The sequence below is a fragment of the Planococcus citri genome, chromosome 4, assembly GCF_950023065.1.
Source record: "Planococcus citri chromosome 4, ihPlaCitr1.1, whole genome shotgun sequence".
Taxonomy (NCBI): domain Eukaryota; kingdom Metazoa; phylum Arthropoda; class Insecta; order Hemiptera; family Pseudococcidae; genus Planococcus; species Planococcus citri.
In genome coordinates this window covers 26,197,408-26,222,092 of record NC_088680.1, presented here as the reverse complement: position 1 = coordinate 26,222,092, position 24,685 = coordinate 26,197,408, and the positions used below count along the sequence as shown (strand labels likewise).

The 24,685-nt window shown below is 31.8% G+C and overlaps 3 protein-coding genes across 6 annotated transcripts in view; 2 read left to right on the top strand and 1 right to left on the bottom strand.

Annotated features, from left to right (window-relative positions):
- Positions 1 to 24,685, bottom strand: part of CaMKI (Calcium/calmodulin-dependent protein kinase I) — a 481,648-nt gene that overhangs the window by 149,534 nt on the left and 307,429 nt on the right. The window lies entirely within an intron of this gene.
- On the top strand, positions 5,795 to 7,592 carry LOC135844187 (uncharacterized). Its single transcript, XM_065362327.1, has 4 exons — positions 5,795 to 6,126; positions 6,402 to 6,468; positions 6,619 to 6,939; positions 7,027 to 7,592. The coding sequence occupies exons 1-4, from the start codon at positions 6,061 to 6,063 to the stop codon at positions 7,239 to 7,241; spliced, it is 669 nt and encodes a 222-aa protein (XP_065218399.1). The 5' UTR covers positions 5,795 to 6,060; the 3' UTR covers positions 7,242 to 7,592.
- Positions 20,237 to 22,367, top strand: LOC135843178 (uncharacterized). The gene is made up of 2 exons (XM_065360957.1): positions 20,237 to 20,442; positions 20,526 to 22,367. Exon 2 carries the CDS (start codon positions 20,790 to 20,792, stop codon positions 22,104 to 22,106), a length of 1,317 nt encoding a protein of 438 aa, XP_065217029.1. The 5' UTR covers positions 20,237 to 20,442; positions 20,526 to 20,789; the 3' UTR covers positions 22,107 to 22,367.

Below are 24,685 nucleotides of genomic sequence, written 5' to 3'. Positions count from 1 at the left end.
ACTTTTTTGACATTATTTTAAATTGAAATTGGAAATTTTCCAAAAAAATCCTAAAATGAATTTTCGCACTAGAATTGCGCTTAGGAGGATTTTAGGAAGTACTATTTTGATCTAATTTGGTGTCATTTAATTCACATGGTTTCTATTTCAAAGTTCCATCGCGAAACACAAATTACGACTTTTAATTCACCTATTCTATTTCACGATAGAAGAAATTTGCTTCATTTTACTCATTCGAACGTTTAAATCACCTTTCATGGCTTCACTGAACCAGTGAAACTTCAACTGGACTCATCGCATAGGTACTTAGAAAGTAAAATAACTTACTCGTTATCAGAAAAATTGGATTTCAATAATCAATTTGGTAGGTACTCACCTAAAACAAAAAAAAAACAATACAAATTTTTAATTAGTCGATTAATAAGTGCCTGCATATTTTATCATATCTTTGTAATTTATGATACTTTTACTTTTCCAAGAAGAGATTTCATGATAAAGTTCGATTTTTACGTATCAATTTGTCAATTATTTAGAATCGAAATTCATCGAAGGATTCACTGAATCCTTCTGATTTGACTGAATTTTTTGTTACTTTTTTGCAGTGAAATTCATAATTAATTTTCCTTTTTGTATTTTCTCACAAGTTGCATATTCGATTAGTAGGTAAAAAAATGATCAAAATTTCATTCAGTCAAATGAAATGAATCATGATTTTCAATTTCAAATAATTTTTACAGTTCAACACTATACTTATTATCGCAAAATGCATCTCGTTGTTATCATGGTCAAGCGCCTTACAAATTAAATACCTACCACAACTACATATAACATAATCTAATCTAACAGCAATAAAGATAAACATATGCTTTATTATTTTAACCTCATCAATTCATGTCTGGCTCTTTCTTGATATGATTCAGAATTTCGGGAATAGAATTGGCTGAATAATCTTTCCGATACTTTTTTACAAACAGGGTACAAAAAATTTATAGTTGTTACTGATAATACTTGAAATCCGGTGTTCGGTGGAAAAACTCGAGAATTCTCTATCGTCAATGATTTTTATTCACTCATTCATCGAAGTCAGGTTTTTTTTTCAATTCGGAAAAAATGCACTCATTATCTACAGGTAAAAAAAAAATCGAATATATTTAATTTCTCAGAAATTGCAGTACATAATAAAAATAATACATTTCGAGTTGATATTAGTCTAGACATAAATTTTGGCCACTTGGGTGACCCGGAAGGAAGTTTAGAGTCTCAGGGCTTTTCAAAACCATACCATTCAATTTCTTTAGTAAAAATTATTGAACGGTCCAAATTTGGGTTGATGGTCTAGTTGGACGTCTTTCGTAATTTATATTGCAAGAAAAAAATTTTCGGCCAAAATTTATCAATGTAGGCGGGAAAAATCGCAAAAAAATCAGTTTTTTTTTGCATATTTGAAGGTCATTTACGAAAATAAAAATTCTGAAAAAAATAATTCACTTGTTGTGCTTAAAAGCTAAAAATGCACCTTATGCCCAGAAGATATGCTTGAAAAAATTTCAACCAATTTCCACAAATAGCCCTTGGGTAAAGTCCAACATCCCTGCAAGTTTGAAAAAATTTGATTCACAACAGTCAAACTGGAAAATTTTCAATCGAAATCGCAATTTCATCTCTTTTGAAGGGGTTAGCCTGTAGGTGATTTGGCGACTTAAAAATTTTATCACATGTGTTTTGCACCAGTATACAAGAAACAACTTCCGCCTGGTAAGTTTCAAAATTCCAGGATGAGGCCAGATCCCTACTTTACCCGATCGTGCTCTTTTTTTGCCAAAATATCTTTAAAAATGGTCCTCTGCGCATTTTACATTGCTTCTATGTATCGAAGGTGGAACTGTTCTCCAAATCTATTTCAATTTAGAAATTCCCAAAAGTCGATTTTCTTGAAACATGCCTTATCAGAAATTTAAAGGAAGTTAGTACCCGAATTTTCAACATTCAAAACTGATAAAAGATTTTTGTGTGGGTTTGTAAGCAGCTGTTTTATGTCGAACCCCCTGCTGATCATTGTTCACCAGTTATTTGTTATTTGCCTAGCCCATTATTATGTCACGTTCTGATGTTATCAGGGTATGGGTCATAAAATTGCCCTCCATTCACTCTATTGTTTTCCTCATCTTTTTCACACCTGCAGGTTGAGGGATTCACGACATTGAACACCTGTTCGGTTAAGGAGTTGGTAGAGCCTGCTGAACCCACATGCTCTAGAATTCTGAACATTTTGACGTTAACTTTTTGAAAAGAATGAAAAAAAAATTCTTTCATAAAATGGCCATTGGTCAATCTGCAAATCTGAATGAGTTACCTACTGATGAAAAATCGTGCTTTGAAAAAAAAAATTTTTTCGAAAGGAGCTCGAAATTTTAGGAAATTGAAATTGTGTCAACTTTGAAAATGGAGAAAAGAGGAATAAATTCTGAACGCGCCTTCGTCAGTAATAATGAGCCATGCCATTCCAAGCCAAATTGGCGGATTTCTGCACGAGGGGTCTTCGATTAAATTCATTGACGAAAATGGGAGGGGAAAGAGGGGGATTTTTTCACATGTTCGTCTACACATTGGTGAAATATTTCAAAAATGCAAAAATATTCATTTCTTAAGTTCCTGCTTTTGTTTAAAACGGCGGCGAAATTTTTTCAATATGTTTCACTCTGATTGAAACAATAAAATTAATGTCGACTGTTGTGTTGATGTCAGCGATGCGTATTCCAAGCCCTCTTTGTTTGGAGTAGATACGTATGTCGAAAAAAGTTGGGTCTGATGGAGAAGGGTGAACTGAATGAAAGACAATGCAAAATTCTCAGAATGTGTACAGATCTATTAGAACAGGAAATGAGAGTAGACGGCGTCTAAGAGCAAAATGAAAAGGCGATTTTCTGTTGTGTTTAAATGTAAGTATAGGTAAGGTACCTTTACCTACCTATGTTTTCAGTGAAGATAATGAAAATCAATTTTGAAACTAATATTTAGGGTGCCGAACCGAATTCCACCGTTTTTAGCAAGTCTGGAGCCTCTTTAAATTTCTCCAGAAGAAGGCAAAATCAACTTATGCTAGACTTCTTTAACGAGTTCATTCACAATTGAGGCGATTTCCAAGAGAACATTTCGAGTATGTTTTTTTGACCAGGATCATATGAGATGAAAAATTCTAAAAATCAAAGATAAGTCATGGATACGAATTCCTTAAATTTTGATCATTCTTGAGCCCTCAGTGTGATTTTTGATTTTTTTTCAGGATTTTTGAATTTCTCTAGAATATGCAGAAATTGATTTGGGCAGCTACTAAAAATCGAGATCTTGTTTTTTTTTGGATTTGTTTAACGAATTGATTCGCAATTGAGGTGATTTTCTGCAACGATCTAGAGAAATTTAAAAAATCATATAAAGATCGAAAATCGCGTTGGAGGCCCCAGAATGACTGTAAATGGTGAAATTCGGTTTGCAGTAGGGTCGATATCGTAGTTTGAGTATCAATTTTCCTTATTTTTACTATAAGGTAAAGTGCCCAAATTTCACCCAGTGCCTAATTCCAACCACTTTCAATTTCTCATCCGTTGATAACGCTACCTAGCGGGTGTTTGTGAAATTATGTTGCTAAAGTGATTAAATGATGACGTACAAAACGCCAGCACCTGAAAGCCAAATGGAAAAAAATCATCACCGAAAAACCACATTTCAAAATTGCCGGTTGCAAGGAAGCTCGGAGAAAAATACCGATGGAATTTTTTTAGCGAAGTTTTTCGTCAAGTTTGATGAATATATCTTGAAAGTAGATAGTTTTCAACATATGTGCGGTATTCATTTGTGTGAACCACTCACGGAAGGCCCATTAATTTCACAATTTTCAAATCTCTGTGGGGGTCCTAATTCCAACCACCAGCAAGTACAACATGATAATTCATTTTCAAAAATTTTTAATACCCAGTAAATTAGTGGTAGGTAGGAGAAAAGAGCTGCCGTCATCATTGTTGAGTGAAATTAAGGCCTCTGAGGGGAAAAACAACGTCAGATACACCTCTTTTTACATAATGAATTTTTGAGTCTTTAAATTCAGGTATGATGGAGAATCTTGAAATTTTGTTTTTTACTGACCTCAAATTTGCAAATCTCGGCATGTGACACTTAAATAATAAATGAAGATTTAATTACTTTTGTATTTTAATCAATAAACTTTGTATTTTTTGCAATTTACGCTACTTTTTTTCATAGTAAAAGTAGGTGGTTGGAATTAGGGACCCAAAAATGAAAATTTGCGATTTGACACTTTTCACTAAAGTTCATTTTTTTTTCTCTGGGGATGGTTTTTCCACAAGGTGACAATGCCAAATGAATTTTGAATAGTTACTTTATCAAATGGTTACACAACTTTTAAAAAAAATTCAAATTGAGATATCCGAAAATGCATTTAAAAAAAAGTGGTTGGAATTAGGGCACTTTACCTGTAGTAAATAATTTGAAAAACCGCCATTTTTGAATTTTCTAAATTTTCCGAAAATTAAATATCTAATCGAATCGAGCGAATAAACTTTTGGTTATGGAGTTTCATACATTGGAGGAGGGAGGAGAGGAGGTCTTTTCACATGCCCGTCTACATATTGGTGAAATATTTCAAAAATGCAAAAATATGTTTCACACTTGAAATTATAGGACGAAAAATGGCATTTCTCGACAATCCGTTGACAAATAGGGGAGGGGGATTTTTTTCACATGTTCATCAACACAGTGTTAAAATATCTCGAAAATGCAAAAAATTTCATTTTTTAGATTTCTGATGATATTTTTACAATAAGTGCCAAACTTGTAATTTTTTTTCTCGAAAATAAAAAAAAATTCCAGAACAATTTTTTGATAATGTTATTCTACATAAAAAGGACTAAAACCGAGAATTTTTTCAGAATTTTTACACGTCGAAATCATGGTTATATTTAAATTATAAGTTTTTAAATCGATTTTTTTAGGTTTTTGAAAGTGGCAACACTGATTTTGACATCATTTGCCGATTAGCCTCTCAATGTACTACAATTCGAAAAAAATTTCAAAATTCTATACCACGTACAACCGGAGCAATTTGCAACCGAAATTTTCCATTTTCGGCTCTTTTGGAGAACTTTGAAGCTTCACAGTTCCGCCAACAAAAATCGAAAAAATGTCCGATTTACGTCATTCGTCATCGTTTGATGACCTCTCTACATGATCTGATTTTGAAAAAAAATCGAAGACCCTTCGTGCAAAAATCCACCGATTTGGCATGGAATGACCCAAAGAAGTCAGCTATAAAAAATCATATTTTGAAAAAAAAAAAATTTTTTTTTTGAAAGGTGCCCGAAATTTTGGGTAATTGAAATTTTCTCAACTTTGAAGGCGGATCTAATTTCAAGAATTCCCCCCCCCTCTTTACAGAAACCTTCAGCGAGATTTCAAATTTAGAACGAGATTTCTCCCTGATGTAGGTAAGTAAGTAAGTAGGTATATCAAGTCAAAATTGAAAATCTTTCATATTCGCGCGATTTTTCCAATGAAATGATGATATAGGGTGTTCACAGAACTTCTCGTTGCAGCCAACCACCACCTTGGCACCTATAACTTTCTTGCAAGTTGCAAATGATTTCTTGAATTTCAGTTACACGTATACTTATCTGTTAATTTATCAATCATCTTGAATTCTCGAGTCGCACATTTTCACGTATAAGAGTAAATCAGTTCAGTTAGAATATTATACAACACATCTGTGTGAATATGACTTATGAGTAATTCGAAGATAACCGAACAATAGAGAGAAAAATTCAATCCTACACATTGATAGAGTTTTTACCAGGGATTTTACCGCCCCATTCTGACGTATTTTATTCGTCATAATATTCGTTAGAAAATCAACTCGGTGTTATCTCGAATCTCGATAGTCGATACATGAAGTTGTGAATTATTCTGCAAAAGATATTATTTTATTTTTCAATTCGTATCGTTCGCACGAGCATGTTCTAATTGCAAGTGACCAAGTGTTGTGTTTTAAAAATGAAGACCGGCTGTTTTGGACAATCGCTTTCAGTAACGATCACTATCACGCTTTATATCACTGTGGTAAGTAATTAACGAAAAAATACACCTATTTTAGTACTTAGATATCATTGTAACAAATTATTCATAATGTTTTTCGTGCATATTTAAAAAAATTCGTGATAAGATAAGATCGTTATGAGGATCGATGCAGCATAATGCCTAATTAGAGTCAAGTTCGATACAGTTTCCAAATGATAATATGTTGAATTATTTAAATATTCGATAAGAACATTCGCGTACGAGTAATATTAAATTAATTCTGATTAGTTCTAATTTTAATTTCTTATTCTGTACAGATCGTAAACATTTATAACTTGATTCTCGGCTCGTCAAATTTTAATGATGCGACAAAATTACTCTTCGGTAAGTTCTCAGAGTTTGATGAATTTTAGCTTATTACCTATCGATAATATCGACGTGGTAGGTACCTATTCAAGTACCCAAACCGAAATTATCCTAATTGTTGAGCACACATCGATCAAATTAACTCGACGTCATTTTATTCATTCACAGGCCATGATCACGAATTGGAAATGTACCTTTATTGGACCATCATAGGAGAAACGATTTTCTCAATATTCGCCATCATGTTCGGCACCAAGCAGTACACATCTTATATCATGTTCTCGATACGATTTTGGACTTACGGATTAACTTTCGCGACCATGTTTCTGGACTGTGTGTTCACCTCGATGGCTTCGTATTATTTAATCAACACACCCGATTTACGTGATTATTGGGAAAAAATCAAAAATATCGATTGGAATGAACCCATAATACCGCCGGCGCCGATGGTACCTCTGTATATTCTCATAGCTGCCTTATGTTATTGTGGTAAGATGACAATTTAATTTCGAATTTATTTTACTCAATTTTAAAATTTTGAGTTATTCCTATATCATGTTTAATTTTGATCAACAGTGTTCAAATCTTACGCAGCTATCACGATACTACGAGTACAAAATATATTCAGTAAAGGCAGCAGTATTACACGTGATGGTGCATACGCCACAAGCCATGATAACGATATCGAACGAAATGAAAATACAGTTTCACCTCCTCCCAGATACGAGCAATGTGTATTATTATCCGAACCACCACCTCCATACAGCGTTACCATTCCCAAAGACAATTAGCGATTGTGATTTTAATTCAATTAAAAAGATCCTAGATCGAGATCACACTTAAGGTAAATTTAAAGGCTCTCTTATCGTTCGAATTGAAATGTTCCTTTTAATTATTATTTTGTATTTTTGTATTGTATTGATCACAACAAACGAATGTGTAGATATTCGTAAACTTTATTGATTTGTTTCTTTGAAAAATTTACCAATTATCTCGTTTTTATATATTTTGCCCAAGATTTTTGTGATGTTTTATATTTTATTTGTTTATTGATTTTTTATTTACGATTTTGCATTCGATGTACCTAGTTTATAAGATTATACAATTGAAACATTAAATGAGATTTTTATTACGCGATGAAATTCCCAATAATATTTATTTTGGTTATTCTAGGTAGGTACTTCATTAATGAAGAAAAAACTGATTGATTAAAAACGATAGGTAAATCCACTAAAGATATGATGACGTTTTTTTTCTTTTTTGGAAAATTCATGAATTACTCTAAAGAAAGATTTTAATTACTTTCGAAGAAAGTTTATTTTTGCGTAAGATAAGAAGACACTTCTCATGAAATTAAATTATGTATTTCATCGCTAGTGAATTTGTACAGCCAATTGTGCCCACAACATTAGCCATCGAGATATCCTGTCGTAGAGCAGTCTTTTAATCACGACTCAAGTTTAAGGTTCGATTCATGTAGGTAAAAGTAAACATTTGATGAACTTTTTATTCGTTTTATTTTTGGCATTGCATCAGTAAAAATAGCTTCTGTCTTTCTATTTCGCCTAAATTTTTTCGCAGCTACTTTTAGTGGTCTTGTAAAATCATAATTTCCGTCATCAACTTTTAAAGGGTAAGAAAAAAAGGGGGAAGGAGGGGAAGGGGATAGATTTCGTAATTTTTACATATTCGTGACTCTTTTGTAAAACTATCAACATTTAAAGGCTGATGGACTGGTTAAACTTAGAATAAATCTACCTAGTTGTGAATTTCTAAAGAATACTTATATAATTAGAAAAAAATCAGTTGGAAATTGAAATTTAAACTCAAATTTAAACCTTTCAAGATGAGTTTTCGATTTTTCATCACAAGTAGGTATACGAGTACGAATAGTAGAAAGTTGAAAATTTAAAAAAAATCACCACGTAGATTGAATAAATATAGTACTTACCTATTCATTTTTCAGATTCGACCCCTATCAATGCTCCCACCAAATAAGATTTTTATTTCTAATGTTAAGCGAAGAATACCCCCCCCCCCCCTCCCAATGAAATGGAATAAATGTACATTTTTGTAAAAATATCCCAAAAAAAGACCAAATTTTTGGCCAAAACTGCAAAAAAAATCCATCCTGTTTTTTCCATTTTTTTGAACTAGAATTTTTTACTTATTATTCTAATATTATCTACTGTCTAGTTCGTTTTGAAAAATAGAAATATTTTGGCTTGCAATAATGTTGACTTGAATGAATTTGATCAATGTGACCTCAGCTCCTTCACATTTGAAACATTGGAAAAAAAATCCAGTTTTTTTTTAGGCAAATAGTCCTGATTTTTTCCAGAATTGCCAAAAAATGTCAATTCCTTAGTAAAACTGCAAACTTTAAAATTTTCTTTTCATTACTGTAGGTACTTCCTCTTTCAGAATTTTGATTTTTTTTCATCTCATTTTATACAGTTTTCTTTGAAAGCAAAAAAATATTTTGATCCAGAAAATTCCTATCCCTCAATCATTCATTTTTGAAACTTTATATCTCAAAAAAATGATTTCAAACAAAAAAAATGCAAAGATAGGAAGCAATAATTTCTGATTAGAAAGGTATTTAAAAAATTGGATGTATGCAAAATTCGAAAGAAAGCTGAATTCTCTACACTTTTTATGATTATAAATAAGTATTGCACTTATTGTTTTTATTTTTATCATGGAACTGAATGACCAGTTTATAACATATCCATTATTTTTTGAGGGGAGCCGTAGGGTCATTCCACGTCAATTCGACCAAGAAGTGGTAAGGGTGGGTCGGCGATTTTTTTGAAATTTTTCCTGTGGAAAGACCTTCCGAAGGATTCGGCCAATGGCGCAAATCGCAGCACTCTAGCCCATTTTTAAAGGCAGCCAGGGGGTGTCAAAGTTTTCAGTGAACCTAAAATATCATTCATTTCAGCAGTGGATTACTGGATAACCGCGATACCTATCAAAATTGAATTTTTTCCAAAAGTTAGGTGTTTTGAAAGGCTTTTTGGTGATATCATAAAAATCAGTGTTGCCACTTTTTTTCGTACGAAAAATTAGCTCGAAAAGTTTCAAAACGTAGTTTTCAAATTTGTTCAGGCTCTCAAAAATTCTGAAAAAAATATATCATGGACAACTTTTCATGCTGAACAACATAATAAAAAATTGGGATGGCATTATTTCGTTAAGTCGATTTAAAAAAATTGAAAGTTAGCGAAAAAATGTGATTTTTTGATTTAAAACATGAAAAAAAGTTTTGATTGGTAACGTTGACCCATTTGACCCCTATTTTTACGTAAACGCTGAAAAAGTTGAAAAAACACTTTCACTCAATGAAATGAACTCATCACAAAAAAATAAAAATTCGAAAAAATTCAATTTTCAATTCCAAACATCAAAAAAAGTTCAAATTTATTCAGTTGTCTTATTTTGACCTCTTTCCGACGTATTTCATGAAGAAGTTGATAAAAATTACACTCGTGGCAAAAAAATTAAAATTCGTTTATTTTTTGAATTTTTTCGAATACTGATTTTTTTGTGACGAGTTCATTTCATCGAGTGAAAGATACCCACAATCCATGAAAGTTTCTGGATTTATTGTTCACCCCTTCCATCTGGGAAAATTATTACCTGATTTTCAGTATATAAACTTATAAAGGTTCATAATTCTTGAAGAGGGGGAGGAGAGTTAAAATAACGGTGGAAGTGTTTTGACACTCACTGCAACATTTCAGACTACTTTCAACCAAGTCAGGGTCAAGGGCCTTTCTTGTCATTTTTTAGGAGAGGGGATGAGACTCTTAGATGAACAACTGACTAAATTTTTAAATTTCAATTTTCAAACATTGAGTAGTTAGGTATATATGTACCTCCAAAGGAAATGGAAAAATAATTGAGCTTCGAACTCGATGTCTCAACACACCAGAAATGTCCAAAAATAATATACTTTTCGTTATCTTGAATTCCATCCAAATGACCATCCCCCTCCTTCTACCAGCCTTCGAATTCGAATTCACTAAAAACTCATACCTACTTATCAAAAAAAAAACACCGTTTCAGATTACAAATATCGTATCAAATATTTTCATGAACAACATGGCCAATAAAATTCACCCAACTAACGAGAAAAAAATTCCAATAAAGACCAAACACGAAAAATATCAATCATTATAAGCAAAAGAATTTCCACGATAAGCAAATAATACCACATCCAGATAAACCATCTTTACGGCCGGATGTCTCACTCTCGTATGCGTAGGAAGGATGCGGATAACTGCAAAACAGGCGCCGCCAAATACCGATACTGGAAAATTCCAAACTCTCTGGGGCAATATTAAAATATTACGAGAATATTAGGTCGAAGGCGGAAGCGGCATTTATGTGTATGACTGCAGGAGGTAAATTAATTTAACGATGTGATGATTATGTATTACAGGCAAAGGTGTACAACGACGTACGTACATAGATACCCCCTAAAGGTCGCGTTGTTTATTAATTAACCATAATTTCATTCCTAAATGGAACATGGCTAAACTAGATACATATAATACGTATAGCCAGACAGACGCTAATATTATTTCGTTATTAGTAAACCATCATCGTTGTATACAGCATTAACCAAGCTATAAGGTGCTGCTGCTAGGTAAGCCTATATACCTACCTCAACTGGTGGGTATGGTTATGGTTTACCTAGGATTAATGTTTCAATTTTAAAATGCATTCATCCATCTCTACCCAGCGAGGTGGTTATTTGAAATGCATATTTACCACGCGAGTTTTGTTGTAATTAACCAGTCGAATACGAAAAACAAATGTGTATTTGTTGCATTTATACCTAATAGGTACGAATACATTAGCAAAGGTAATCTACCAAGTACCTATTTATATTTATAATACCGATGAAACATGCAATTTAACGGTATAGTACACCTACATTTATATGTTGCACCTGAAGAGCGAGAAATCAAGACTAGTTCAACATGAAAAAAAACAACACACATTGGATTCAACGTAGCAGAATAGCACAAAAAAAAATACACAATAACAGTCTGCAAAATTTTTAAAAGGTACGAATTCGTTAAAAACAAAAAAAGTAAACAAATACCCCTACAACAGAAAAAAATGTCAGTTGAAATTGATTGATAATACACATTCTACGTATGAACTTTTTTTCTCTCTCTTACAACAACCAAACAATCAACGCTGCCTCATCATTAGCATACAAAATAAATGCTTTGCAAAAAGAATAGGTACACAAGTTTATACTGAAAGGTACCTAGGTAGGTAAATAAATAGGTCTAGATACCATCACGAAGTTTGATTGTTGTTGCTATCGTGATGACTGATGATAAAATTTCTAAAAATCAGGCGCTTACACTGTCTAGTCTACTGAACTAATGATATGAATTATTGTTTCATAGTAAGGCCAGGAGGGATTGGGCATCGACTAAACAATTACTGACAATCGCATTGATAAGAAAAAAAATCACTGGTCAGCTGTGTTTACGTGTCTATGTTTTTCAAAAGGAGCTTTCGAATCCCCGAGTGAAATCCAACTAGGAAGTTGAAAAATCACGAATCACTGATTACGTTGGGATTGTGGTTCGATGCAAAAATGAAAAAAATCAGGTGAAAACATTTTGAAAATGAAATAACAATCTAATTTTCGTGGTATTCTATTGATGAGAATTTCAATGTTTTTAGGGAGAAGAAAGATTTCTGTGACATTATCTGAGATAAAAATTGAACAGAGAACCTAACAAGATTCCTCGACCTTTTCTTTGAAAGCAAAAAAATACCATATGTAAGCTCCTCGTGCTCTCATTTATTTTAAATCAAACTTCAATTTTTGAGAAAATAAAAATACTACAAACAATGAAATTAGAAAATCAGTCTAAAAAATACCAAAGTTCTAATGCTGTTAAGGAGACAATCTTGAAAAAGAATTATTTTTGTAATTTTGTTTTCTTATGTTTTAGAGAAATAATTGAGATGGCTGATCTCATGACTGGAATATGTACTTTGGAATAATGAAATTTACACAATCAAATTATCAATGGGCCAAAATAATTTTCAGCCCTTTGATTTCAGAAATTTGTAGTAAAATTATTTAGGTAGATACCTATAGGCTATGGTTGTGAATAAATTTTCATAAATACCAGAAATCTGCAAATTGTTCGACCAAAAACTGCCCACTCGAATTTTAAAAAATACTGATTTTTAAATTTACAAAAATTAAATTTGAATACCTTAGATGGTTCCTCCATCTTTTTATTTAGTAGGTATTATACCCATCAATAGTACCTATAGAAAATTCAATTTCCGTAATTTCTCAAAATTATTTACTTTAAAACAATTCGTATCTGTACTGAAAAATTCTGTGATGGAAAGAATAGCTATATACTCGTATGTATTCGCACAGTTATTTAGGCAAAAAAACAAGATTTTTTAATAATTTCGATGAAAAGCAAGACCTTTTTGGTGGTTTTGACCGAAAAAGCAACACTTGTTTTCAATTTTAGCAAAAAACAAAAAAAAAAAACAGTAGAACTTTCTATCAATGTTTAGCTATTTGGGCTAGTTTTTTTTTTTTTTTGGAATTTCACAAAAACACATGTAAGGAAAATTTTTTAAAAAAATAGAAAACTTGATATTGCAATTTTTGAGAAAAAAGCATGATTTTTTGGCAGTTTGTAAAAAACAAAACTTATTTGATAAGTAATTCTGAAAAAAAGAAGACTTTTTAACAATTTTTGAAAATTTTGATCAAAATAATAAAACTTTTTCACAATTTCAGCTACTAACAGAAACTACAACTTTTTCACCATTTTTAGCAATTTCTGCAAGAAATAAAATTTTTTGGGAAAGCAAAACTCTTTCGAATTCAACATTTATCTAAGAGAACATTCGAGTCCAAGAATTTTTCAACTTCCAGACCGAAACTAATTGTGTCTCACGCACACCAAAAAGGAGTTTTTTCAAAAAATGAAGGACTTCCCATGAGTTCCCATTCGTGAAATTCATGTTTATTTTTATAAAAAAATTTTTGTAGCAAAAAAAAATCATTTTTCTGGAATTTTTTTGGCGAGGAATCATTTATTTTTCTGGGTAATAATTTTTTTCGGCGGTCAAAATTTTATTTGGACGTGGATTACATTTCTTTCGACGCTATAATATGAAATTTTTGTCGTTCGTATTACACAAATTGTCGGGTTGGACCGTCGTTAACGATTGTCTTTGAAATACCCCATTTTGTCGATCAAATCACTTTTTCTGTCGTTCCAATATAAATACATACCTATTCCCTTTTTTTAAATTACTTATTAGGCAGTGGCGTAGCCAGGATTTTCTCAAGGAGGGGGCAAAACCAGATTTTTAGGCATGAAAAATTGAAATGAGGGGTAATTTTCTGAAAATCTATTGTGATGTGCGGTGATTTCATGAAAATGAAGGCAAAATTACTGCTCGAGCGAAGCGAGAGCGAAAATATTTAGAAAAAAGGGTCCAAAGAACGAAAAAACGTCTATTTTTGCATGTTTTCTTTCAAATTTTCGCTCGCAAAGGGGGGGGCATGGCCCCCTTCGCCCCCCCTTGGCTACGCCACTATTATTAGGAGATTGTATAATACGTAATTAGATGAACTGTACTAATTCATCAGTACAAATTGAACTGGTTTAATTTTTTGATCTTCAACTTTGTGAATAAGCTTCATGCAGAGAGATTGAAATTGCGGGGGAGGGGGGACTGAAGGAGGGCTTTTATCGAAAAAGGATTGATCAAAAAGAACTGTAACGAAAGAAAAATTGATAATTTTGAACAGAAAATTGTGGTTCTACACATTTTAATTTCTTCCCATTCTGGGACGCTCCTATAACAAGATTTTATTTTCAGCAGGAGATGCTAAAATTAATTTTTTCATTTCATATATTCAATGCTTTGAGGATTTTTTTAATCAAAACCAACATTAAATTTTTCAATTTTTGACTTACAATTTTATTTTGGCTCTCTCCCACATAAAAAATCAAAATTTTATTAACAATGGTAGACAGTTGAAAATTTGGTTCATCCTAGAGTTTTTACTTTTTGTTGCGAACAATTTATTGTTTTCTACTTGCATAAATACTCATGAAGATCTAAATTAAATTCAGCACCTACAAATTCAAATTACCTACTGTACGTGTACTTTTGTGACCATAGTGATCAATTTGGCTACAAATTTTCAAATTCCATCACCATACACTTTCGATTCCATATTTTAGAATTTTTTTCGACAAGCAAAAAATTCAAACATTATCGTTGGTAAGAATTTTTGATTGCGAAAAAATTCACTTTAAAATTTTGCAGTTCGATAAAAATTTTAATAAAAAACTGAAATTTTGGTAAATTACTTGATAACATTTTAATTGCTTTTAAATCTGGAAACAAATTCATTTTGGATAAAAATAAAAAGGCTAATAGAAAAAGTGCAATAATTTTGAAAATTTGTTGAAATTTCTTGAAATTTGACCAGAAAAATGAGATCTAACATCTCATTTCAAATGTATCAAAATTAGACAATGACCAAATTCTCAAAATTAAATATTAAAAAATGCTTACCCAAGTCAAGTCATTTTGAAGGCTCCAGCCCCAGCGAGAGATTTGTTTTCACTTTTCTTAACGTAGTTAGGATTCATTATTACATATGTATCCTTAGAATAGAAAGGATGAATGGAAATTCGTAAGTAATCAATTCTTGGATTGTTATCACACTAGATGATTTCCGAGAAAAATGCAACCAAGTTTATCGCTGATGAGTCAGAATTCAGCAGAATAATAATTATCAAAAGATCGCACACAATAATGAAAACAACATAATTTTTGAACGACCGACCGATTTAAATACTGCTTCAATCGTCAATATTTTTAATTTTATCGACATGGGTTGGGTAGTACTGATGGTATCAGCAGTATTTCGATAAGGGGTATCGTTTTTCAAACGGGAAACAGTCTAATAATAAAAAACCTGCATAGGTAGTACATAGTAGTCCACTTCGTATCTCGAGAAACATACGTATGTAGTGTACGTATTGTGTTCATATTGTGATTTTTATATGCAAATGTACCTAAGTAATTCGCGTAATTCAGTGTAATGTGTCAGTGAGAAAATTTTCAAAAAAAACTTATTCTGACGTAAAGTACCGTAACTTTTAAAATTCGAACAGTGACTAGTTAACTTTTTATTTTTGACAAAATGGTATGCTTCGAAACAATACACGGATCCTTGATGGCGCAAATAAACGCAGTTGAAAAAGAAATATTAGACCGAGAAAGCAACATGAGCTTGAACGAAGCTGCGGTATTCTTGGAGTACATCGTTCCACTATGCAGGCAGCTGAACTCAAATCGACTCGAACTGGAGAAAAATAACGACGATTGGCGAAGTTTACAAGAACTATTGAGAATTTCACGCCAGGTTCAGCTAAAAGGAGTCTTACTTCAAGCAAAGCTCAACAAAATAATCGAATCCAAGCAATCCGAGCTCGACGAGGTAAGCAGTAAATCTACTAAAAAGAAAAAAGATACCGATGTAGTTAGCTTACTAGAGACGCTGTATCGAAAACAGAATTTCTTGAAAGAACGTATTTTTTCGTTCGAATCTAAGACCAACGCAGTATGTCCGGTGGAAGCGGAAATTTTATACAATCATCTCACTCAGATGTATGAATGGTTTGTGGAAAACCAAGCTTTGATAGAGAAGAATGTGAATAGTTCCTTGCTGAACAGCGAACTGGAGATTTTCACCGAAGTTCAAGAAAAAGTGATCGCTTTGCAGACTCGATTTAAAAAACTCTTCGCATCGATTCGGCAATCAACACTGTCAGAAGAAAACGCATCTTCGAAACATTTCACAAATGGTAACAATTTTGAACTAAAGATATTACAGAAACGTATGGAAGACATAATAACGAAATGAAAAAGGAATTCGAATCGATGCTCAATACTGAAAAAAATTCTATATTCCCAGTGCATATGCAAATGCATAGGTATGAATACGATAAAAAGTTCTTAAAGAGAAATGTAGGTAATTGTAATATTGTAATATCACGAATGAAACGTATTCAGTTTAAACGATGTCTTGTATAAGTATTATTTTACACAAATACATAAATTCAAGTTTTTATAAATTGCATCTACTTTTTTATTACTTTGCTTACTGTTTCATTCCATAATTATTCTTTACATCTTACATCAGAACATTGTTGGGTCAGTCAGTTCAACGACAATCTTCCAATTTATTCGCAAAATATAAAAGTAATTTGCATAATTCAAAATTACAGCAGACTCCAGGTAAGTGGATGTTTCAGCCATCGTGACCAAAATATTTCATAAATTCCTATTTCCTGGCAACATTTAAAAAAATCAAAATTGTTGAAAGTGGTGAAAGATTGCAAAATTTCTACAAATAGAAAATATCACAGTATCAGGATCACGAACAATGGCTCGAGTGTAGAAAAATACTTGAAAACAACTCAATAAACTTTTTTTCACATGTAAAAATTTTTGAAAAAGCTTTTTGAATTTTTTCAAAACTCATCTCATTAAAACTTGATCAAAGTATTACAAAAATGGATTAAAAATGAAGAAAATTTGAAACCTCAATACAATTTTCTCCGAGTTGTAATTTTTTTTTTTAAATACCTACCTACCTACCTACTGTTTGAATTTAGCTGAAATCTCATTAGAACTTGCTCTGTATGGGAATTCAAAATGTCACAAAAGTTGTTGATTTATATTTTTCAGTTTTATGAATTTTAAAAATTTTCATTGAAACCTCGAAAATGAATTACTGTTAACTATCTATCTACAAATTCAACCCAGAGAAAAAATGTCATTGAGCCAATTCCCATTATTTGTTCAATTTTTCTGTTGCTATGCTTATAAATATTTTTCAACGCTTCAATTCTCAAAATCTGATGAACTTTTATTCATTTTTTTTTTAAACTAATGACTTTCTAAGCACCTATTTTATCTTCTTTGAAATATCATACATTGACGCCAATAATCATCAGGTAAAATGGACTTGTTTGCAATCTTTTTTTTTTTTTTTTTTTTTTTTTTTGGTTTAGAAAGTGAAAGACTCTTACTTGAAATAATTCATTTGGATGCGTTCAAATTACTAGACTCATATTTTTTTCAACGCAAAACAGAAAAAAAAACATGAGAGGAAAGTGTGAACTCAAAAATTTTCAAAATTAATAAACTGAGTATCAAATTTACACCTACATACCTACTTTACAACCTCTTGGTTTGATTTTTCAACTGAATTTAGGAAATTAAAAACAGAAAAAAACCCTCAAGATTGGAACGGTTCTACAATAAGCAAGCAAAATATGTGACGCATCTAAGTATAGATAAGTATCAAAATCGGATTTTAAAGTTTCTCACGCATCACTTCTCACGTACAAGAATTTCAGAACGTGTACAAACCAATTTTAATTATGAGACTAATATCGTAGGTATAAGCAGAAATAAAATGTAAAAATTCTTACGTACATATATAAATAGGTTACCTACTTCTATTTTCCTTTTTTTTTTTTTTTTTTTTTTTTTACTAGAACACTTTAAAAAATGAAAATCAACTTGAGAAACGAATTGGAGAAATCAGTGGGAAGGGAGACCGAGAGTAGAACGAAATTGAAAGACCCATCGAAAAAAAAGAAGAAAAGAAATAAGATTATATGTATAATAGGTTATATCAAATTTATCATCAGTAAAATAAAATTTATTTTAAGCGTCGTTTTTGAGATGTTTTGAGTTGATCTTATAAAGTTTAATGACTTTCAACTTAAATAAAAAGTCTGATAGATTTTTCAACTTTTTAATGCAAAAAATCGTTTTTTAAAAAAAAAACCATGATTTCCACGAAAAAAATGAAAAGATACAAAACTGTGAAGTCTCCAACTTTTCCATCAATGAAGTAAGCAAAATAAGTTTGTTTTCTAAAATGCTATATTTTTGAGTCAAGTATTCTGAGTTGGAAGTTGGAAAATTCAACTTAACGATAGCAGTGAAAATGTTGATGATTTTTTTCAATTTTTTTCCACAAAAAAACGAATTTAAAAAAACCTGAGAGCTTCACAAATAAACGGATAGAAGCAAAAAATTGATTCGAGAGCTCTGAATTTATATAAAAAAGCCACGATTGAAATTATTCACAAATTTTTCAACAAGGATTTATTTATCTATCTACAGCTTCATATGACAATTTCATTCATAAATTTTTTTCATAAAGGGACGCTTGAACGAACCTGAAATTTTCCATCAATCAAACACATATATTCGATTTTTTCCAGCCTACTTTGTTTTTCAAGTATTTTGAGTGAAAATTTTGATACTTTTTTCAGTTTTTCCATCACAAAAAGTTGAATCTTGAAAAAACATTGAGTAGGTATTACAGAAAAATCGAATAAAAACGCATTTTATAGATCATAATCAGGAAGCTTGATCAACTTATCTGAACGATTTATTTTTTTAGAACTCGAAAAAAAGGCCACCTTACATATCAGCACCCCCACCACTTCGTAACTCCAAGGGATCGAATAAAATTCGTTCTAATATTTAACGAAATGAACTTCTGAACATCGAATAGGTACTTGCCAGTTTCAAAAATCTTAATTCCGAATAAACCTTCATTTTTTCAAAAAAAAATATTGATCAAAATATTTTTGAATCGATGAATAGGTACCTAATAAAAAAAATAATTTATCTTTCATGCTGAGGACAGCAGTTAAATCTAGATCACATAAGAGCTGAAAATGACCCTCAAATATAGAACCGATTGGCATTCCCTTTCCTTTCTCCAACCCTCCCACAGTACTTCGCTGTTATAGTAACAAATCTCTAAAATCATGAATACTTAAAATTTTTCATTTCGAGTGAAGGGGGGAAGGGAAGGAGGAGGCACGATCACAAATCGATCTTACTTATAAATACCTATAGAAGAATTCTAAATTTTTGCAACAAAAAAAAAGAATAGGTACTCGTATTTGTATATCTTTACCTACCTACAATATTTTTTCCAAGTTTATCATCTGCATGCAACAAAATTACCAATGAAAAAATATCGTATTTTGAGACTCACTCCCCCCCCCCCTAATAACGAAAAAATTGCAATATTATTCAACTTATCAGCCTGCACTCCTCTCCACTGCACATAGTTTTAGCACAACAGGAGACAATACGCCACTGTTTTATTTTTTTAAAAAAAGGAAACCGGTACCTAGGTAAGTACCTACATACAAGTAAGTAGAAGTACAAAGTTGCCAGGTACTCGAGAAAAAAATCCGTACCAAACCCAAAATTTCCAACATAAAAAATCTGTACAAAATTCTTACAATTTTTTCTAGTTGAAAACCAATAAAAAACTGAATTGTACACTATTGTCCAAAACTAGTTTTACACGCGAAAAATACACACAAGAACTTATAAAAGTAATATTTTATTTCATTTTTGGTCCTTTTGGATAAAAAAGTAAAAACAGCCAAAGTATTTGAGGAGCTCATTGCAAAAATAGCCCTTGTCAATAATGAAAATGAATAGGTAACAACCAAGACAAATTACCAACTTGAGTAAATTTCAGTATTTATCAAGCAGAAAAATTGAAATTTACGTATTTTTCCGTATTTTTTGAAAAATCCATTTAAAATCCATTTTTTTCTTAAAACTTTCAAATTTCCGTAAAACTTCGGATTTTTCCGTACGTCTGGCAACACTAGTAGGTACAACTGATGATACCAAAAATTAGACTGCTGAGACTGAGTTGATAGTTCAATTTGGTAGCCTTGTTTCAAATACGTTAATTGTATGTAAATGAAAAAGAAGTGAACCATAATGAAGTGAACTTTGTCTTGTCACACGATATGACACATGGTGAACAATTGCACGTGGGGGAGGAGCTCGTTTGTGTATTATTCGTTTTTTGATAAGTAAATGTTTTGAGAAGTAAGTACATTCGAATTTCGTTCGTTCCCCATTCGTCAGCACATGTGTTTACGGTATGTTCTATGTTTATCGAATTCTTACAGTCGATGGAATGAAATTTGGAATGTAAGCTAGACGAACTCGCAGTAGCAAAACAAAAGAAATCTACCTACCTAACTACGTATTTTTGTTCCAGTCTAATAACGATAGAGTTCGAACGTAAATCTTCGAGGTTTTCATTTTCATCCTACTTGTCGGAGTGAATGTGAATTTTGAACGAATGTCGCGATCAATTTATTAATATATTTTTATCAGTTTAATATATCGTTGCGGAAAATTCATAAAATCATAAAATAGGTACCTACATCATGGTGCTGTACAGTGCGATACATCTCAATTTAACCGATCGAATCGAAGAGTTGGAGAAAGAAATACTGAACCGGGAGGATAAAATGTGCGAAATAGAAGCCAAAGTATTCCACGATCATCTTCTCGCCCTTCACGATCGACTTATTGCCTATGAAATTCAATTCGAGGCGAACGTGACCGATTACACGTACCTGACCACTCATCTGCGTGTACTTCGCCCTTACCACCTCAAGGTAATCGATTTGCAGATAAAATTAACCAAAATCTTCACACCTACCACAGCATCGAAGACAAAAACCAAGGTAATCAATCTATTTGACCATCAAAACGAAGATCTCGAACTCGAAATCGTAGAAAAACTACACGCGCGAATTCAAAAACAAAATTTTCTAATCAGACAAATTGATTCGGTGCAAACAAACGAAGATATTTGCCCAGGAAAAGCTGAAGTATTGTACAATCACATCGGTAGACTTTACGATACGTTTATTTCAAATCAAGTTCAGATCGAGACGTTGGTCGAAAAAGATCCTAGTTTATTTAGTCAACAAAAAATCACAGCAGAAGTTCAACAAAAAGTAATCGATTTTCAAACAAAAATGAATAAAATAATCACACCTACTGCGTCAAAATCTCCTACGAAATTCGATTCAGATCAGATTGACGATGACGAAATAATACACACTGATTCCAGTGATTTAGACGTATTGTTCAAAAAACGAGAATCCACAATTAATCGAATGACATCCCTAGACCAAAAAGATAACCTAAGCCCAGAAAAAGCCGAAATATTATACCAGCATCTCACTCCCTTGTACCAATCATTTATCTCGGATCAGAATGAGATCGAGACCCTGGTCAGTGGCACTTTGCTCGAAGCTCAACAAGAAATTTCTAGACAAATCCAAAACAAAGTGATCGAACTTCAAACAACTTTCAAAAAACTCTTCGCACCTGCCACTTCTTCATCTACAACAGAGCTCAAAACATGCTCCGATCTAATCGCCTTATTCAACGAGTTATTTATCTCGGATCAAACTGGCAATGGCAATAGCAGAATTACTCATCATAATCAATTGGAAATCAGCAGAGATATTCACAGAAAGCTCAACTGTCTTCAATCGACGCTCAACAGAATACTTTCATCGTCTGCTGTATCGACGTATTTGAAAGAAATTAACGTAACCGAGCAATCTATTGAAGCTCAAACATCGTCGTCTCAAACGTCAATTGTTGTTGAAAATAATGATAAACGTAATTTAGCACTTAAACGTCCAAGAATGAGTATTCTAGATGAACCTTTTTCCCGTGAATAATAATTTAAGACATAGACGTATGCTGAAATAGTACCTATTGAGAAAATGCTTGTGATTCCTTAAATTTAACGTACCTACAACTATAGGTACCTACCTAGTTGAGTTGATCAACATTAAATTTACGACCTTTTTTTTTTACGAATAAGTGTTCTAGAGGTTTAACAGACTTTTAATGCAATTAGAAAGTTTTTTGTTCGTAGTTGACTTTTTGAATTTAAAATTGAAAATACATTTTTTAAATTAAAATATCAAAATGTATAAATTTTTAAATTCCAGAATCCAGATTCAAACATTGAAATAATATCAACACAACCAAATGAGAAATTTATGATACAACTCATCTAAGGTATAGAAGATTTGATTTTTGTGAAAACTGCGAAAGTGCGAAACCTATTTAATTAATTTTCGTCACAGCACAGCTGCATTTAATAGCTTTCAAAAGAAAAATATACAGGGTACAGGGTGTCCGAAAAGTTAGCAACTGAAACGAAAATTTCGTACAATACATTATCTGGATAACTTTTACAATTGAGTAGGTACGATTTTTTTTTAAAAATCAAATCGTCATCTTTTCGATTTGCCAATTGGACAAAAATTTATTGAATGGAATGCTCACGTACTGATCATCTCTATGGTAAAAAAAGACTTCAATTTTTTTCTCTAAAACGATGCTTGAGGCTTGACCCCTACCGGCCACAAACGTCTATTAGACATCTATTAGATATTTTTTTCAGCCAAAGATACAGCTAATGGATAACTGGAATAGCTGAAATTACCTTGTTTTAATAACAGGAAAGTACCTTTTATGTAGTACATATTACATGGTAAATACAAGGCTAATAGATATCTGTAAAGCATTATGGCTGCAATGCGCCAAAGAATAGATATCTATTCTCCAATGCCTTGTAGCCATAATGCTTTACAGATATCTATTGGATGTTTCTCAGCTATTAAAATGACTGAAATTCGCCCTGCAAAATGAAGGTACTTTTAACAATCTGCGACTTGTTTATTTGAATAAATTTAAAGAAAACTTGAAGTAATCAAAAAATAATAGGTAATATTATAATGAGTGACAAAGTTTCAAGTGATTCAGGTGTAATTAGAGAAAAATCTGAAAAATAATAGCAAAATGATGTCAGCAGCATACTCGTAGGTGGGTATTCACCTTATCAGTAAGTTACCTAATTAACATAGAATAAGAAATTCACGATTAGGTACCTAATCATATACACTCCATAATTTATTTGTACACTACACAATCATAAGTTTCTTTCGTGTCAATTATTATAATAGGTACCTATCAACTTACTATAGATAAAATGAACATGCTGCTGACTTCATTTTGCCATTATTTTTCGTGAATTCTTCTTAGATTAAAACTAAATTACCTACTAGAAGCTTTGTCACTTATTATTTTTTAAACACTTTAAATTTTATTCACATTTACACAAAAAAAACGCGTTATAGAATATGTATTTTCTTATTAAAAAGCAAAATTGAAGAAAAAACAAATTAGGTATAATGTGATTTAAGAACTTGTTTATTGTAATTTATTGCGATTTCGACGCGTTTTAGTCAAAAATCGACCACTTTAAAGCACAAAATAACGAAAATACTCATTTCTGATACGAGACACGTTCTTCCCTCTATCACGAAAATTTGAGTACTGAAGTTCTTGTTTAATTTTTTGCTCATTGGTTTAAATCTGAATGAACTCGGACATCAAATAGATAGCTAAAGTATATCTGTATCACCAGACAAAAATTCATACTAATTTACTGTATATCTATTTGACATCTAGTTGCTGTAAATTTTTGTTTAGTTATTTAATACCAGGTGACGATATATTTTAGCTATCTTAAATTTGTTTCTAATAGATATTTTAAATTTGGGCTGATAGCTAACTATTAGACGTTACTTGAAATGGAATATTTTAACAACTTTTACAAATATCTGAAAGATATCTAATAATTAGCGGAATGGCTGAATAGCTGAAAAGCTGTTACAGTCATAAATATTCCGTCTATTAGAGATATGTGGCCGGTAGGGACGCTTGACCCCTTCAATTTTCAAAATAGATATCATATTCACGCATACATTGGACTTTTTTTTTAGAAGTATCTACTCGCCTCGGTTATATATCGTCATTTTCAAGCAGGCCACTCAATTCTTGAACATCCTGTATTATTCACAGAAATAGCAAAACGATTTTGTTGGTACAATAATGAACTTGAGCAAAACCAAACATTGGAAAACTATTTCTAAATAAGTTGTAGAATTGAAGTAAGAATCCAGGTTACTGTACTTATTCAACTTTTTCAGTACATATTTATAAATAGTTACTCTTACTCATGTGGATTCCTTTTATTAAAATGATGAATAAATACCCGTATAAGTAAGTACCTATGTAATTTAAATAGGTCAACATTTTCGCAAACGTCTCATGACTTACCTGAAACAAAATAAAATAAAACGCGTTAATTAGTCAATTGAATTTCAATCAATTACATTACAAAATAGATTAGGTATAATTTTTAATGAATCATTCGTATTCAAGTGTCCAATATATACATACA